This window comes from Nanorana parkeri, unplaced genomic scaffold (genome assembly GCF_000935625.1).
Source record: "Nanorana parkeri isolate BGI_ZX_2015 unplaced genomic scaffold, ASM93562v1 scaffold556, whole genome shotgun sequence".
Lineage (NCBI taxonomy): Eukaryota > Metazoa > Chordata > Amphibia > Anura > Dicroglossidae > Nanorana > Nanorana parkeri.
In genome coordinates this window covers 617,537-635,691 of record NW_017306824.1, presented here as the reverse complement: position 1 = coordinate 635,691, position 18,155 = coordinate 617,537, and the positions used below count along the sequence as shown (strand labels likewise).

The window sequence follows — 18,155 nt, the reverse complement described above, 5'->3', positions numbered from 1 at the left end:
ATATGTATATATATATATAATTCCCTCTCTCACACTTTAATACAGTTACAATCAAATCATATGTTTTTATTATCAGAATTGTATTTCAGAAGGATGTCAGTACTTCTGCCACACACTACCAGCTAGCAGCACGTTTAAACTAACATCCAGCCAAAACAATCTGGTGTGGTCTTATATTTTGAGCTGCCCAGAGGGAGGAGACAGAATACAACGGAAGAGTTAACCATTATCTGTGACTCTACCCCTCCCGTTAGGGGGTGGTGTGTCTCTGTATAGGGGGATTAAACATGTCACAACCTCTGCCCCTTATAAATCCCCCCGCCACTCTATAAACAGGTTGGGGGGGAAGTATCCACAGCAGTTGGGAGTTTGGAGCAGTTACTCTGTCCGTGGCTTTTTTGGGTTTTTTTTAACGTTTCGTTTTTCTTTGTAAGTTTTCATTTTTTGTTAGCCTATTTATTTTCACCTATACTTGGAATATCTTAGGTTATCATCTCCTTCATTATTGGGGGGACTTCCATAAGTATACTGGGGCATCTCCCACCCACAGTGTAAATTTTGATTTCTGTTCTTTTCCTCTCTGTTTCCACACTAAGCCCTCAATCATGTGGGAATTCCGCTCATTCTCCTTTTGGAGAGCTGTTTTTGCTGAATTTTTTGGTACTATGTTCTATGTTTTTTTTGGCTTGGGTGCATCTCTAAAGTGGGCAGCCGGCCCAGCTAATGTACTGCTTATTGCATTAGCATTTGGTCTTGCACTGGCCACCATGGTCCAATCTATTGGCCATGTCAGCGGTGCTCATATTAACCCAGCAGTCACCTTTGCCTTCCTCATCGGCTCACAGATGTCCCTATTTCGTGCCATTTTCTACATTGCAGCACAACTGCTGGGAGCAGTAGCCGGAGCTGCCGTTCTGTATGGTGTCACTCCTGCAGCAATACGTGGCAACTTGGCCCTTAACACGGTAAATACTCATCATGAGAAGTAAATTGTGTGAAGTTGTGCTGTATTCTTGCAGTGTGTTCACTCGTCCTAGTATTACATTACTTAACCTGTTTTTCTAAATTTCCATCTTTGAGGGAGGCTTTCTGCCTAAGACCACTGAAAGCACTGGTATGTCATGATAGTATGTCCCTTCATATACACTTAACAGCAGAGGTGCAGAAGGCAAAACGTATTAGCCACTAAAAGGTATTATCTAGACCAGCCTTTCTCAACCAGGGTGCCATAGCACATTGGTGTGCCTTATGGCATCCTCATGGGCACCTCAAAATTTTGTGGTAGTGGGTCTGTGATGTGAAGGGGGCAATGAAGACTGATGAATTTGCTTTAATATGAAAGTGGGCTTCTGATGTGAAAGGGGGGATCCTGATGTGAAGGGGGGGCAACTGATGCAAAGGGTGACTCTGATGTGAAGGGAGGGGAACTTGATTTGATGGGGCACTTCGATGTGAAAGGGTAGACCCACTTTTTTGTGTGGGGTCCCACTTAAAATCTATTAAATTTTAGACTGGGGTGCCTCAAGATTTTGCATACTTTTAAAGGGTGTCGTGACTAGAAAAAAGGTTGAGAAATGCTGACCTAGAGAACTAAGATGATTAAAAAATGAAATCTTTTGAAAAGCTATGTTGCATTTTCAGGCATAATGGCAAAAAAAGCTGAAGTAGCAGAGCACAAAATGATATGCATATTCTGAAAAAGGGCTTGTTCACACCAAGTGCGGAGCAGATGCAGAGCAGAGCAGTTTAAGAATGCATCAAAAATGCATCCAGTGTATTCCAATTGTATTTTGGGCTCTAGTTCACACCACGGCGTTCAGTTTCAGTGCATGTGGAAAAACTGCTGCATACCCTTATTTCTGCTCTGGAAAGAACCAAAACGCATGTATATTCATAAAACACATACAAGCGCTCTGGAATGCACTAGACCACACCTGAAAGCCCATTTTAAGCAAAAAAAACCTGCGCCGGAACATATCCAAAACGCACTGCACTGCAAGTGCAGAAATGCTGCCAGATCTGGTCCTGATCTGGTGTGAACAAGACCTAAAGACATTTATCAAAACTGGAGCAGACTAAATCTGGAGCAGTGGTGCATGGCAACCAATCAGCTTCTCTCTTCAGTTTGTTCAGTTAATATTTGAAAATGAAAGAGATAGGCTGATTGGTTGCCATGCACAGCTGCTCTAGATTCCCTTCAATGTATACATATACAATGGTGAACACAATAATAAAAGATGGCATGTAAATAAGTTAACTACAAATTGACAAGATTCAGAGGGTCATTTATTAGCATTGTATTTAAAAGTGACCTTCTGGATTGCCTTGATTTGTAGCTTAACATGGTTAATTTCTTTTTATTTCATTTTTTTAATTATTATTTACATGTTATCTGCATACAGTGACTCCACTTTAGCGTTTATCTGCCGATATGCCTCAAGAAAGAACCTACAGTTTTGAGAACTTGTATTTTTTTTGTCACTATAAGTTATTACTTTGACAATACTTTTTGCCTTCTATATCTGTTTTGTTCATTCCTGGCTAACACAGTACACCACTTTGTTCGCTAACTTTACAGCACAAATGCTGTTGCAGTAGTTTATACCAAGTCAGTTCAGATAGCAGATATGGCTGTAAGAATCAGGCTTTAGGCAATAGGCTACAGTGGAGTATTGGCAGCTAAAGCCCCTTTGGATGTACAATCGACAGGTCATGCAGGTAAGTGAAACACTCCACAAAAGACAAGTTACATAGAAATTAAAAATCAAGTTACATACTGTACATGGCTAGGGTGTTATCTACATAATATGTACATATTTGACATTGAAATAGAGCTATCTGTAAAAAATAAATCCAAGCAACTGGGCTTGCTGTATTTTTCTTGAAGACGTTTCGCTGGCTATCCAACTAGCTTTCTCAATTCAGATAGAGAGCATTCAGAATTGAGAAAGCTAGTTGGATGACCAGAAAAACGTCTTCAAGAAAAATACAGCAAGCCCAGTTGCTTGGATTTATTTTGTACAAATATACCGTGACCTGGATGAATGAGAACCTTCACAGACACATTGAAATGTAGAGATTTCTTTTGAACTCAATCCTCTAGCACATTAAAAAGAATACAGCAGGTAGGATAATTATATACTGTATATTTATGTATATATTGTATATATAGAAATATATAAAAAAAAAAATATATATATATATGTCACAACAACAAATAATTGTCTCTATTTAACTGCAGCTAGATATCAGTTAAAAGATATAAAGACACTTGTTTCAGCCATAATAGAAGTAGACCTTGAACAGTTCCAGTGTTTTTTTTAAATCATATTATTGTTCAGTTCATTTGTGTTATTATAGACTTCTCGGTAGATTGATCAAATAAGCACACTGAAGGGAGAACACTTAAAATGATAACTATTTGCCCTTGTTGGTGACATTTCATACTGCACATATCTAAAATAATACATCTATAATTAAAATGTATACTAGACTCAGCGTTTTGAATGCATAATCTGTTTTATAATATTTGTAAAATGTAATTATCTTTCATTGACATTTGCTTGAAAAGATCAATCATGACAGATTAAAAGCGTATTAAAACCAAGAACAATATTTTATATAACGTAACACACTTCCTGTCCTAGGGTGACAACACTCACCCTCTGCAATATAGCAATAAAGTAACAGTGTTGTCACTCTAGGCTGCTCCCTCCTGGTTTGGAAATCTCTACATTTCAATGTGTCTGTGAAGGTTCTCATTCATCCAGGTCACGGTTTACATAGATGTAGGTCATCAATTACATAGATGTAGTGTTCTGCAGCCCACAAAGGAGAACTAGGAAGGTGGATAATATTTGTTTGAGATTTAAGTTCAGTGCATAGAATGTTAAAAAGGACTATGGATCTCTGGCAGGATAAACATGTAATTTTTCTCTACTTGCAGGAAATGTACTTAGCCCGGAAAAAAAAGGAAAATTAGGCACCACATCTAAGGGTTGCTAAGCTGCAATAAATACATTTTTTGTTCTTGGGCTTAGATTTTTTTAAAGGAAAAATAGGTGGTTAGTTGTGTTATATGTTAGTGTCATTCCCTTATATTAAGTCGTTATATCTAGTAAAGCTAGAATGAGAAAAACAATAATAAGCAAATCATTTACACATTGGAGCCCATAAAGGTGGCCCTTGACTTCTCTTAGTGTAGTACAAATTATTTGTAAGGTTTATCCTAATAAATGTCAAACTATTCTCTGCCTAAAGTGTATTTCCACTTTTGCAGTCAAATTTGAGAAAACCCCTCTACATGTTTGTTATGTGTTCCTATTCACACAGCATACTGAAAAATAACTTTAAAAAATGAATTCTTACCTATTAGATGTTTTGTTACAGCAGGCAAGATGGCTGATTCCAGGTTTTTCTTAGCTCCTTCACAATGATCTGTCCTAATGGAAAAACTTAGGACTGAAATTTGAGAATTATTTTTATCTGATAAGCTTCATTAGCCACCTCAGACCCCTCATCCATCACATCCCCTCCTAACATTTCAAAAAAAGAAGCCCTAACCCAAGTAGAAATTTTAACCATTAAGAAGCCAAGATACGCTAACCCGAGTAAAATTTAAATTTCAAGAAGCATTTTTTATTTTGTTTTTCTAGCTTATGCTATATGAATGGGAACATGTCACAAATCTAAAATGTGTTATCCCAACCTGGCTGTAAAAGTGGAAATACATTTAATCTACAGCTGATTTAAAAGAGAAATGACAAGTGCCATATATAAAAGTAGTAAAGCACAGCAACATGTATGGTTTAGTGCTACTGCAGGGTCTGTTTTAAAGTGTACCTGTCGATTCTCTAAAACAATGCCAGCAGCTGCAGCCTGTATTAAAGGATACATACTTAACGTTATGATGAGTGGCATGTCCATTCTTCACCGATGCTACCCAACACTTTTGGGTGTTTCGGATAGTGTCCGCTGCTGGGCACTGTGGTTCCTCTCGCTGGCTCGCTGAGTCCTTTGCGATGTAGCAGCTGGTGGCAGGAACTATGGTGTTCAGTGGTGGACACTCTATCTTACACATGCAGAAGTGAAGGGTAGCCATGGTGCAGAATAGACAGCCCACTCGCCAGAAAGGCAAGTATGTAACCTCTATAAAAATATATTGATAGAAATTTGCACACATTAGGTGTATCATAAGGCTCCTTCAGATAATGCAGCTAGTAGGATTTCCAGATTCATTATTGAAAGTAAGTTCATAGTAATGTGCTATAAAGACAACCAGCAGTGGTTTATGTATTCAGCAACTTTATTGCCAGCCAGCCAGCCAGCCAATGTGTTTAGCCATTTAACATCCTGTCACGTGCTGTCCTCTTTAATAACATTGTTCCTCTCAAATGACCCAGTATAGTTATTTTATTATATACAGTTACTAGATATGAATGACTGTGAGCGATCTAACCCAAAACTTTGTCAGTAAAATTATGATATAATAATAAGGGACAGTGCATCACATTAAATGTAAGGCCTGGTTCACACCTGGGCGATTTACAGCGCTGATCGACGCGCTGTAAAACGCTCAGCATGTGAAAACCAATAATTGCCTATGGGCATGGTTCCCACCTGGGTGTATTTCAGCGCGTAGTAACACGCTGAAAAACACCCTACGCCCAAAGTACCGGAGCTTCTTTGGGGCGTATTTTCCGCGCGTATCCATTAGGATACAGCCGGATAGCCCTCGTAAACACGCGTTTGTCACGGTTTTTCTTTTACCGCAAATCGCTGTAAAAACACGCGGCACGAAACGTGCGGCAAACGTGCATATTCCGTACGCCCAGGTGTGAACCCAGCCTAAAGATACATCACCACACCACAAATGTACTAACGTTGTTAGCTATTGCATATACAGATGGAGTGTTTGGGGGGTGGGCAATTATATCATCCTTTAAGATCATTATTTAATTGTATTATTTACTTTTTTGAACTCTGTATTTCATGCCATTATATTAAGGTACGCAATAGCATTAAGCACAGCAGCAATGTACTTATTATAATACTATACTTATAATATAATATAACAAGTATATATATATGTAATATATACTTGATATGAAATGCTCATCTTGGTCCAAGAAAGTATATTATAATAAACGTTAGTAAGCACTTGAACAGAAACAGCAATAAAATGCAAGGCTCAAACATTCTAGTTACAAGCAATGGTTTTCCAAAACATACTCAGACGGTAAAATGAACACTATGCTGCTTTTACATTGCAGTTCAATTTTAATTCAAAACATTTTATGCATTCTTTTGCAGAATGACACTTAGTTCTTTTACAATTTCAGTTTCCATAAAGCAATGAATAAAACATACATTTCAGTGGAGTCAGGACTGCTCAATGTCAAACTGCAGCCTTTTATTCAAATAGGATTTGTTAGCACCTTCCTATTAGTGCTAACAAATACTCTTTAACTACATTTTACCCTGCAGTCCCCAAAACTAGATTATACAGTACATGCAATAAACAACAATTCTGGATTAGAACAAGTGTGTCTTATTATGCATGTACTTAAAATGCTTATGCTGTCTCTGACCTTACTTTACAGCTCCATCCTGGGGTGAGCCTTGGCCAGGCAACAACAGTAGAGATTTTCCTTACACTTCAGTTTGTACTCTGTATCTTTGCCACATATGATGAAAGGAGGAATGGCCGTTTGGGCTCCGTGTCTTTGGCCATTGGATTTTCTCTCACCTTGGGACACCTCTTTGGGGTAAGTAATCAAGTATAAAATATAGTAGCAAACTATAATATTATCTCTGTTTGAAATACTTTTAAGGGAGAACTCTTCTCCGCTCCAGCGATGGAATGTCCCTCGGTGTCCTCACGTCCTATACATTTTATTCGACATGATGACTCACACGACCTTAGACCGCTGGAGCTGAGGGGAAGCGAGGCTGAAGGGAGCGGTCAAAGAGCGAGTCAGGACCATAGTTCCGGGGAGTATAACTCTATTATTTTAGCTCCCTAGACAAAATGAGCACTTAAGCCTTGCAGTGCTGGCGTAGCCCAACTGCAAGGGTTAAGATTTGATTTGATTTGCACAATGTTGAATATGTTTAAGAAAAAAAAAAAAAAAAAACATAGTTAAAGAGGCCCTATACTGTGTGAACTGGTCCCAACAACATCCAGAAAAGGGCCAAGGACTAATCACCAGTACTGCCTTTAGGTATCCTGTAGCTGATCATTTCCCTAAAGCCAACTTGCCATGTCTTATTCCAGTATGTTGCCGTATGGTAGTGGCCATCTTAAAACAAAAAGGAATAGGGCATTAAATCCTCATGTCAGACCTGCCTCCCCATCACTGCTACTCTAATAAACTAATGGTTGGTGAACTAATGACTAGATGGGTAATGATACTTAATGGGCAGCAGAAGAGGTGAAAGAGCCATAGAAGATCCCTAGACAGCACAGCAGGAAGGAGGCCTCAACTGGCAGCATTAGGGATCTGGTAGAGAAGCCAGTGCAAAGAGATTCTTGCACTGCTGGTACAGTTTGTTCTACAGCTGGCCCTCAGAAGAACAACAAGCAGCACAGTAGTAACATCATCAACTGTCAATGTGGTGCTCAGAGAGGAGTCCCAAATCTACGGAGATTAACAATCATCAGGGGCAGAGTTGACAGGATACAATTGGATGACATTACACTGCAGACAAAGGAATGCCTAAGCACCGCTTAGCCATAATTAACCTTACCAGATATTCCCTATAATACAGCAAATGTTCACTTTTTAGTGAGGTCCACTTTAATTAAAATCCCTAAAGCAAAACTCCAGGAAAAACCTATTTTTAAAAGTTAGACTGCAAGGGGTGCACACATTTTATTAGTAGTCTGTACCACATACAGTGTGTCCTTTGATCTTCTAGGAGGTGGTTCTGCAGTGACTTCCTGTCTCTTACAGTGAGCATAGAGAGTTGCTCACTCTGCACCCACTCTACTCATAAAACACCTTGTTTTCTTTTCAGTTAATACTTACTAGATTATTTTAAGGATCCACATAGACACTAATATACAAGAAATTATAGATTAACTGGCTATATATAATCTTAAACAGAATAAAGTGATCTTGACCTGACCTAAAAGGTTTCTAGGGTAACATTATTACAGAAGTCTACCTTATGGTGTCTGCATGTACCTGTGTTAGTACCATGGGGAGACCCTTGGATCTTAGGCCCAGACTGTACATAAAAAACAGGATTTGTTTGAAAGATGACTAATATCCGAAAATCTATTTAATTGATAGCAATAATAATTTCATGCTTTTGAATAGTTTCATTTAATGATAATAACTACATAATAAATGTTGATGGGCCTACTTAAAAAAGACATGGTACAGTGAGATTTGTGTGCGATTTTCTCCTAATGCACATTTCTACAGGATCTAAAAACTAACTGGCATATTTACAAATGGTGAACTGATCATTAAAACATTTGAAGAAGGTTCCATATGTTCAGTGTAAAAAAACAAACATGCCAAACTGAAGAAACCTGCAGACTAAGGCAGAAGAAACGGAAGCTTATTACAAATAATTGTGCTCTACACTGCCATAGTACTGTACTAACCTTATAATGTTTTTGTTCTCGGAGTCCATGTTCACTCACTTATGAATGTGGTGTACTTCAATAAAATACAATAGGGATGGCTAAAAATTGTTATAAAATGGTTAAATGGGGAAAACTGAAAAGGTGCTGACAAATTCCCCTTGTGAACAAAACCATCAAACATTTGTAAGGATAAAAAAGTTCCTAAAAGAACAAAAGTTCACAAAAATAGGTGCATACACCTATTCAATCTTTTATAAACAGACACCGAAGTGTCCATGACTGCACATACATATCTATTAGGGGTTCATTAGTAATCTCTTCTTTCTATCAGTAATATCAATTTAATGGTGGCAATAGACAAAGCAGTTATACATATGATCGTATTTTCTATACACTTTCCAACTGGGATAAAAGATGTACAATCTTTTAAGCACCAACGTGGAGAGAAAATTGCCAGAAGCAATTGGTCCATATAATCCAAATCAATTGGAAATGATGGTTCAGGCCCCAAACAACCTGTTACAATCCTATGTGACAATCATTTAAATAAAGAACATTCAAGGTGCCATACCACCATATTACCAATCTGTCCTATCATTTTGCCTACTTTCATGCAATAGGATTTTCTGCCCAGACCAATCATAATAATTTCTATGGAATCGATCGGATTTGATCTAAATCGATCAATGATACAGTATAGAAAGAAATAGAAATGTAAAGAATTGTTTAACCAGATCTTTGCGTGTATGTCAATGAGGAAATAAGTCAATGAGGAAATCTCTGGCTTAGCTGAATGGGTAAAGTTTGAATATAACATGGGTGCAAAAAAATGAAAAAAGGGCCTCAGTCATGAAGGGGTTAATACTTTATCTGAGCCAATCTAAGCACTGTATTGTCCATCAGATGGCCATGCATTAAAAAAAAAACAACAAAAAAACCCCTAAAATCTTTGGTTCTAGAAAAATATTACTCCGCATGGTGAGTTGTCATTATTTTGTCTAATGACACATTCGATTTGATTAGATTCAAAGCATATAAAGATGGTATGTTTGTGTGCTCACATGTGAACTTTTCTTATGTCTCTTTAGTTGTATTACACTGGTGCCAGTATGAACCCTGCAAGATCATTTGCTCCAGCAGTACTCACCAGAAATTTCACCAATCATTGGGTAAGAAACTAAATTGGCATTGTGTATTTTTTTTACAAAACACTAGATACCTCCAATAACATTTTACAACGATTAAAAGTCACAGATATATGTTCAGTTGCCAAATAAAACACACAGATAGATTAATAGATAAAACACTAACTAAACTATATCTAAAGCCAAAGCTTTTTAAAGTCCAATCTCTGGCTGCTATGCAGTGGCATAACTATAGCCTGGGCTGCTATGGGGCATGGGGGTGGAAGTGGGCCCTATTAGGTTGTTAAGGCAAATTAAACATAGAAAATGTGAAGACCACGGAGTACTGTATCATTAGGGTTGGAGCGTTGCAGGTGATGACAACCCTAATCCTCTGTAAAGTCTACAGTGTAGGACAGCTGACGTGTGATGCACAAGAGGAGTCTTTAGGATCTTGGTGTCGTTAGTCACAGCTCAGAGAGAGGTCACCAGGGCCCCCCCATTACAATTTCACTATGTGGCACTATGATTTGTAATTATGCTCCTGCTGGTATGCTAACCCTGTCTGACACTGCCACCTTTAAGTCACCCACTCACCGATCTAGCGGCCCACCTGTTTATGGGTGAATGAGGCCCAGAGTTATTCAACCCACTTCCTGTGAGCCTTGGGCTTTATGTCTCCAATCCACACCTGGGACTCAAGAATGCTGTAGTGAGTGGCACCATGTCATTATGTGGCACCGTTCTCTGCAGCATTCAGAATCCACCTACCACGGGAGGAAGAAAAGGCCAAACAGGACCTGTGACATATTATTTAGTCGGAGAGGTGCTCCAATGAGAGGAGGGGAATACTGAGCCTAGAATTAGACTTTGAATCTTAAAAAAAAGAGTAGAGAATAGGTCAGTTTTTTTTTAACTTCCTGTCTTCAGACACAATAGGAAGTGGGAGGAAATTTTTGTACAGCAAGGGACAGGCAGGAAGTTGTTACTAAAACGAGTGTCCACATTGGAAGATTTCACTTATTTGCATGTCCCAGTGATACCTTTTGAATATTCAATTTCTGTTACTGTGACAATGGTCACCAGGATAACTAGAGAGGGTAAAGCTTCCCAATTGGGACACAGACTGAAATATTAACCTGACATAGGTTCTAACCCTTACCTACTTTATATAAAAGAAAAAAACATGTTTGCTTTATATTCATGTTAACCACTTGAGTCCCTGGGACTTTTTCTTCCTAAATTTCCCAGAGTCCCTGAGTACTTTTTTTTTGTTTCGCTGAAGGCTCGTTTCCACAAATTATGTTTACTATACCCCAATCTTTAGGTCTACCCTTTATCTTGTAGTCTACCCTAATGTATTATACATTTTATTAGGACAGATGGGGCTTTCATTTGGATACATATATGTTTATCTCCTTTTTTTAATTTGGAATCAAAAGTTAAAAAAAATGAAAAATACATTTTCCTGTAAATTTTCCTAGGGTTTACATAATTTGTTCACCCCCATATATTTACCACAAAATATAATCAAAAAACATCTGTTAATCAATAACAATAGTGTGACTTTTATATAATGTAGCAGAATGATAAAGCTCAAAGTGAATGCATGTGTTTTTTTTACTTTAGGAGAGCTTAATTCCCCTAATGGCGCTACATTGTGATGCACACAGGGGAACACAATGGTCAAAGTAAAATTATGATAAGATTAATTGGGTTGACAGAGACACAAATTACCACAATAATAACTTTTTCATAGGTTTGCAAACGCAGAAAATGAAAACGACATTGCATTCGCTTGTGGTAGTAATTGATACTTGCACAGTAAATGTAAATGTCATCCAGATCACCGGACATCATTATTGCATTCTGGGGATAATTTAATTATATATATATAATTATTTTTTTACAACAGCCAGCAATAGATCACTATACCAGTGATCTACTGCTGTAGGAAGAGGTTAGACAGAGCTGCAACAGATCTGCTTGAGTCTCCTCACTGACAGGAACACGAGTGACGTCACCAATGTAAACCCTATGTGGAAGCATGATGTTAACATTTGCTTCTACAGGGCACTCCTATGCAGTAGTGCTGGATGCTGGCTGTCAATGACAGCTGGCAGTTCCAGCATGAAACCCTACCGGGAACTGCTGACTTCCTATGCCATTTTAAAATGGCACTGGGGGCTCAAGTGGTTAAGGACTCACTATATACATTCTCAGACTTTTCATCCATCCATCCTTTGGCTTCCCAAAATGCAAGACCCACCTCGACCTAACCACTGAACCATCACATTCTCAAATAATTCATCCCCACACAGCTACCTCCTCATTTCCCCCTCCTATTTTAGATTGTAAGCCCTCAGGGGCAGGGCCCTCCTTACCATCTTGTCTTGAATTGTATTGTAAAGTCTTCCTTATATTGTAAAGCGCTGCACAAACTGTTGGCGCTATATAAATACTATGTAATAATAATAAGACAAAAAACGGTTAGATTGATTATAAATCAATGCTTAAGCCATGACAAAGCAGTGGAGATCTAAGATTATGAATTGGGGAATGGCCCCTACTGATACTCCACATTACTGGTCATAAATGTATATAGTGTAATGTATAGTATAGTGTAACAACAACAATCACAGAGTGATATTGGTATGTTTGTGGAAACCTTTAAAACAAGTGTAAAGCAGATCTTAACCTAATCACTAAAATCTCATATGTGCTTTAAATGATATCAAAACCAAAAATGTAATATATTGCAGCTTACCAGCTCTTAGATGTGATGTCTGCATTGCAAATGAATGCAAACTGTCAGGATATATTCTTGCTGATAAATTACTTCCATCCAATGTTCATTTGAATGTTATCATAAAAGTACATAATAAAAGATAATATCCATAACCTTGTAGATCTCTCCAGACTTGAAATCCTCGTACAACACTGTAAAACGGATAGACAGAGCACTGGCCTTGTGTGATATCATCAATCAAACTTTATGAAAATGTATAACATTCAACTTGACTTTAAAAGTTAAAGTGACACTAAGCTCAGGAGTTAATTCTTATAAATACATTCAAGTACCTTAACTATTAACAAAAATGTATCTAATTTGTGTGTCACTCAGCCGTAGATCCTCAAATCATCTCTGAATTGTTGCTGACACTGTCCTTCCTTCTGGAGGGTGGCTACTTTTGTTCCCCATGGTCCCTGTGTGTGTTGTAAAGTAGTCACCGCTCCAAGCTCACTCCCATGATGGACTACAATCTCAATACAAATTTGTAAACTAAATATGAGATTTGAGGATCTACAGCCGAGTGATACACAAATAATGTTCAGTATTGTTAATAGTTATGGTACGTGAATGCATTTTTAGGTAGAGATGCACCGAAATTTCAGCTGCTGAAACATTTCGTGCAAAATGCCCAAAATACAATTTTTCCCCAAAAATGTGGTCTATCCCCAGTTTCTTTCCTCTTCGCAAGGCACTGCTCTGTGTCCCCTCCAACACAAAGCAGCGCACAGCAGTGTCAAGGGAGGCCAAGCTCTCCTCCTGCACCATCCCACTCAGTCTCCTTTAACAAGCAAATCAGGATGGAGAGCGGTGCGGGGAGGAAAAAGCTGTCACAGAAGGCCTAGGCGTCGGTGTTGGGGAGGAGTCAGCTGTCAGCGATGTCACAAGAGGCTGAGCTCTCCTCCACGCACCGCCCGCTCAGCCTCCTGCGACAGGCGGATGAGTCAGGATGGAGAGCGGTATACAAACACTTAGCTGATTGCTGAGGGTTTGGAAATAATTGAGGCCATAGTATGCTTACTCTGTTCCCAAATATAAATGATTAGAAAGTACTCTACATAACTTCCTGTTCATTCATGATTGTGGACATACTAACTATATCCACAGTTTATGAATGGACAGGAGCACTCAGTATAGAAGCTCCCTGTTCATTCATAACAGGGGCTGCAGAAAAAGAGATTGAAGACTCTGTGTTCTCATCCTCTTTTTCTATTTAAAAAGGGAAATATCAGGGGTCTGTTTAGACCCCTGATATTTGCCCAAAGCCCCTAACAGTAAAGTAAAAAAAAAAAATTAAATATTAAAAAAATAATTTTAAAAAGGTTAGAAAAAAAAATTTGGTTTCAGCCTGACAAATTTTTTTATTATCTGTTTCGGTCTGAACATTCCATTTCAGTGTTCCTTTATTTGTAGGATTTAACTCCTGAGTTTAGTGTCACTTTAATAAATACAGAAAATACCTGTTTGACTGCCAGAAATGCAGTGACCATGTCACTTCCTCAAAGTCTAGCTTGGGTAGTAGCCATGACTCTATGGCAGTGGAGGAGTGAGTGTAGCCACCCAAGCTATTTGTAGGATTGCTGGGGATAATAAAAAAAAAGTCTGAACAAAAAAAGAAAATGAATGCAGCTATCTCATCTAAGGACTGGTAAGCTGTGATAAAATACATTTTTGTTTTTCGGGTGATATGGCCTTTAATGTTAATGTAATTTGAAAAGATGTTTCAATCCTTATAAATTTGAAACTTTTACTAAGCGAACAACTAGTGCTCCACAATGAATGTTCTTGTTGGGGCACATCCTTTTAGATGGTGGTTCCCAGATGTGTCTTATGTTGTCACCTTGTCACATGCGCTTCTGGTGGAGACTACAAGTGGCTGTAGAGGCACACACTGTGAAATCTGGAAGTCAGACCACAGTATTGATGTGCAACTGATGTTGAAACATGTGCACATAGAGAGAAAGTAACTGGAGAAAAGGGCTGAAAAAGCAGCATTCTGTTGCAAAAAGGGGTAAAAATTGTATTTTTATAAAAAAAGTAGCAATTATTTATATTTCACAGCGCTTTAGCAAACTAAATGTCATCCTGTTAGGGTTTAGATCTACTTTAATGTTGAGGAGTAAGTAAAGTGTATGTAGTAGACATGTAAGCTGCAGATTTTTTTTTTCCATTTCTCATATTTCGTTATTTCAGGATCCGGATCCGAAATTCAATTCCGAATTTCCGTTAGTTTTGGACGAGTTTATGAATATTCGTTGCGAATACCACAGAAAACCATTTACAGATATTATAACTAAAGCTGGAGCTCCTAGACCCGAATGGCATTCGGGATCCGAATTTGCGAATTTCCGAATACCATTCGGGAGCTCCAGAAAGCAATATGGGTCTGGGAGCCATATTAAAGCTAAGGCTTTTAGACCCGAATGGCATTCCGGAGCTCTCGATGCTATTCGGAAATTCGGACTTCATTCGGTCTTGGAGCATCAGTTTTAGTATTATGTTTTGTAATAAGTAGTATTCTATAATACGAACGAATATTCCTAGCAGCAACATTGTGACCCATATATACATAAAACTAAAACTGAGGCTCCCAGACACAAATGGCATTCGGGAGCTCCTGAATTTAATTAGAAAATACGGATTCAGGCCCATTCAGATGCATTAAACCGAAAAACACATCTGACTGACCAGAAAAGTCTCATGTCCGATTCAATTTCGTTTTTGAACAAAATTCGGACGGGATCCGAAATTCGGAAACGGAAATACTGATTTGGATGCATTTGGATGTATTGGGATTCGGTAATTCGGATGTGTCCGAATGTCAGAATTTCGGAAAATTCATACGAATTTTGATTTGGAACGAAACAAATCACACATGTCTAGTATGTAGAAATAAGACTTTGTAAGATTTTCATTGGTCACAGTATTGTAGAGTAAATAAGTGTAAAATAAAATGGCATTTTCAGAAAAAAATGGAAATCATGTCTTAGCAATTTGATTCTCGTGTTTCTCTTCTCTGCACAGAAGGCTGCATTAAAGATGAACTTTATCCTTATCTTTAAAATGACAACTTTAGAAATGTTGAGTGATGCAATATACAAACAGATACTTCTACATAATTGCAGGCTTTTATTCTTTATATACCTTATTTCGCTTTTCCTCACCACTCTTCTCACAGTGGCCATGATAACTAAGGGCAGATTACTAGATCTCCCTTTACTTCCTGGAACTCTGGCACATGTGACTAGGACATGTGACCGTGCACATCATCTCAGGGGAGGAAAATGCCATTCTCTGAGATTTTGCAGTTTACAGATGAGATTTCCCAGCAATGCTGTGTAATGTAACCTTCCCAGGATGCATCTCTTAGGCACAGGCTCCATCAATACCTAAGAGGACCAGGGAGTAGAAAAACAGTAATTGTAAGTAAAAGCATAATATGTTTGTTTTTTTAACAGTATATCAAAAGCAAATTATGTTTATTTAACTAATGAATGTAAGATGATTTAATATCAGCATGCAGAGCTGCATGCGCATGTGAATTTTAGTGAAAGAGAGTAAAGGTAGCCTTTAAGATTTTATTAGCAAAATTACGCGCTGGCAGAGTTTGATATTTCAGCACAACTATAAAAACAGTTGTTCTATATTATCCTGCGGCATACTATTCGACTCAGATCTCAGACCAGCAAGTAATCTAGGCTATGGTGGTCCGCATTTTGTTTGCTGGGGGACCGTGGTAATCCCTCCTATCGAAAAACAGAGATGCGTCCAAACTACATAGAAAAAAAACCTAATTTTTTTAAACTCTCCTTTAAAGGAGAACTCTATCTTCTCTAAAAATGAAACAAGCAATCTTATTGTTATATAAAAAAAAAAATTAATTTCAGTCTGCAGCACTTTGGATTTTCTAATAATGGCAAATAAAGATAAATATTATTTCCTTGCAATATATGGCCAACTGGGAGTGTTCCATATAAAGTTTGTGTACAGAACTCCTCCAGAAGGCTTCCTATTTTCTCTTCTCGTGATAATGGAAGGGAACCCTCCTATTCTCTTAATCAGTTTGAGAAAGAACATGGTAAAGCAAACATGAATTTCTGCAATTCAGAGAAAAGTACAAATCTGCTAAAACATTTTTTAAACCCTTACAATGTAATTAGCTGGAATTGTACTTCATAATCAAATGCCCGAGTGTTTAATACTTAGACCATTTTTACAAATGTAATATGTATGCTGGTTGGTGGACCTGCATTTGTAAACAAAAGAATAAAGTTAGTTAATAGAAAAAGAGAGAAGGAAGCTGAATGGTGAAAACATAAAGTGTGTGAATAGACAGTATATACCTAATTCACAATTGTTTTCTTTATTATTCCTCTTATATGCAGGTCTATTGGGTTGGCCCTATCATCGGCGGAGCACTTGGAGGTCTTGTGTATGACTTTATCCTCTTTCCAAGAATGAGAGGGCTATCAGAGAGACTTTCAATCCTTAAAGGAGCTCGACCTGCAGAGCCCGAAGGCCAGCAGGAAGCAACGGGAGAGCCTATAGAGCTGAAAACACAATCTCTATAAATAAAACCTCTGCACAATTACATAGTGACACACAAACATTCACACACGCACACAATTTGGGCCTAGTTAGCGTAATATCCGTCATGGGAAGTGTGTTGGGGGGTCGGGTTATACTTTGAAAGATGTTTCTTTTCTTACCAGGCTGTGGTATTGTGTTGAAATAGGGGCAGAAGGAGCGGTCAATGTGCTTGATTTTCTCATCAAAGTTGGGATGGGGGCGTTTGAAGGGGCCAAACAACTCAGGGGCAAAAAATATTTATATCACAGAAAAAGGTATTTACAGCTCAAACGAGAGGGATTCATCCTCCCTGCCACAAAAAATAATAATGTAGCACTGAAGTTGGAACCATATGGTAACGCAACTCTTAAGTGCCTTATTAACGTGTCGGTTATAGGTATTTAATTAGACGTGAAGGTCCCCTTTAAACTTCCCACCCACCCTCCTAACTGCGACTCTAATGCTGCTGTACATCTCAGACACATTATTTTCTTTATACTGCGTTTTACTTTTTGCTGGTTTAAGGAAATGTTTTCTTTTTGTGTTTTAAGAGGGTGGAGGAGAATAATGGGCCAAAAACTCTTTTATTTTACAATGAACTCTATTAAAATATTCTGTAGGCATCTCGTAACAGTAAAGGAGTTAACCCCATTAACTTATACTTATGAAATCCCTTTGTGTGGAAATGTTTGCCCCATAATCTTTAACATGAAGACTTCCATATTTTATGCTGCTCAGGGTTAGTGAATCACCCTGTTCATATTCTTCCTTCCATCATGTAAGGGACAAATGGGATAAAGGACCCTCGATATGATTGAATGGCAGCTCCTTATTTCTAGAAAGGCTTGTATGGACATTTCATGTGTGGCATTTGTCTGCTTGCTACCAGAAATCTGCCCTTTATCAAATGTAATAAAACAAAATCTATAACTGGAAAAATATGTCAACTGTCTCGGGTTTATCAGATCCAGCGTATCTCTTTATCAAGTTATCTATTTTAAAGCTGCTTTCTTATACTGGTAATTAATTAGAAATTACTTTTTAGTATGGAGAATGCAGCCAATTTTTTTCC

At 38.1% G+C, this 18,155-nt stretch overlaps 1 protein-coding gene across 1 annotated transcript; it reads left to right on the top strand.

The window, feature by feature from the left end:
* Window positions 1-605: 605 nt before the first annotated feature.
* MIP (major intrinsic protein of lens fiber) lies at window positions 606-17,372 on the top strand. The gene is made up of 4 exons (XM_018562032.1): window positions 606-965; window positions 6,603-6,767; window positions 9,688-9,768; window positions 16,900-17,372. Exons 1-4 carry the CDS (start codon window positions 606-608, stop codon window positions 17,083-17,085), a joined length of 792 nt encoding a protein of 263 aa, XP_018417534.1. The 3' UTR covers window positions 17,086-17,372.
* The last annotated feature ends 783 nt before the right edge of the window (window positions 17,373-18,155 follow it).

Bases quoted from the DNA above. Each gene is read 5' to 3' on its own strand.
- MIP (XM_018562032.1), top strand. From the start codon at position 606: ATGTGGGAATTCCGCTCATTCTCCTTTTGGAGAGCTGTTTTTGCTGAA. The intron at 6,768-9,687 runs GTAAGTAATCAA...ATGTCTCTTTAG, and splicing joins CCTTGGGACACCTCTTTGGG to TTGTATTACACTGGTGCCAG. The intron at 9,769-16,899 runs GTAAGAAACTAA...TCTTATATGCAG, and splicing joins GAAATTTCACCAATCATTGG to GTCTATTGGGTTGGCCCTAT.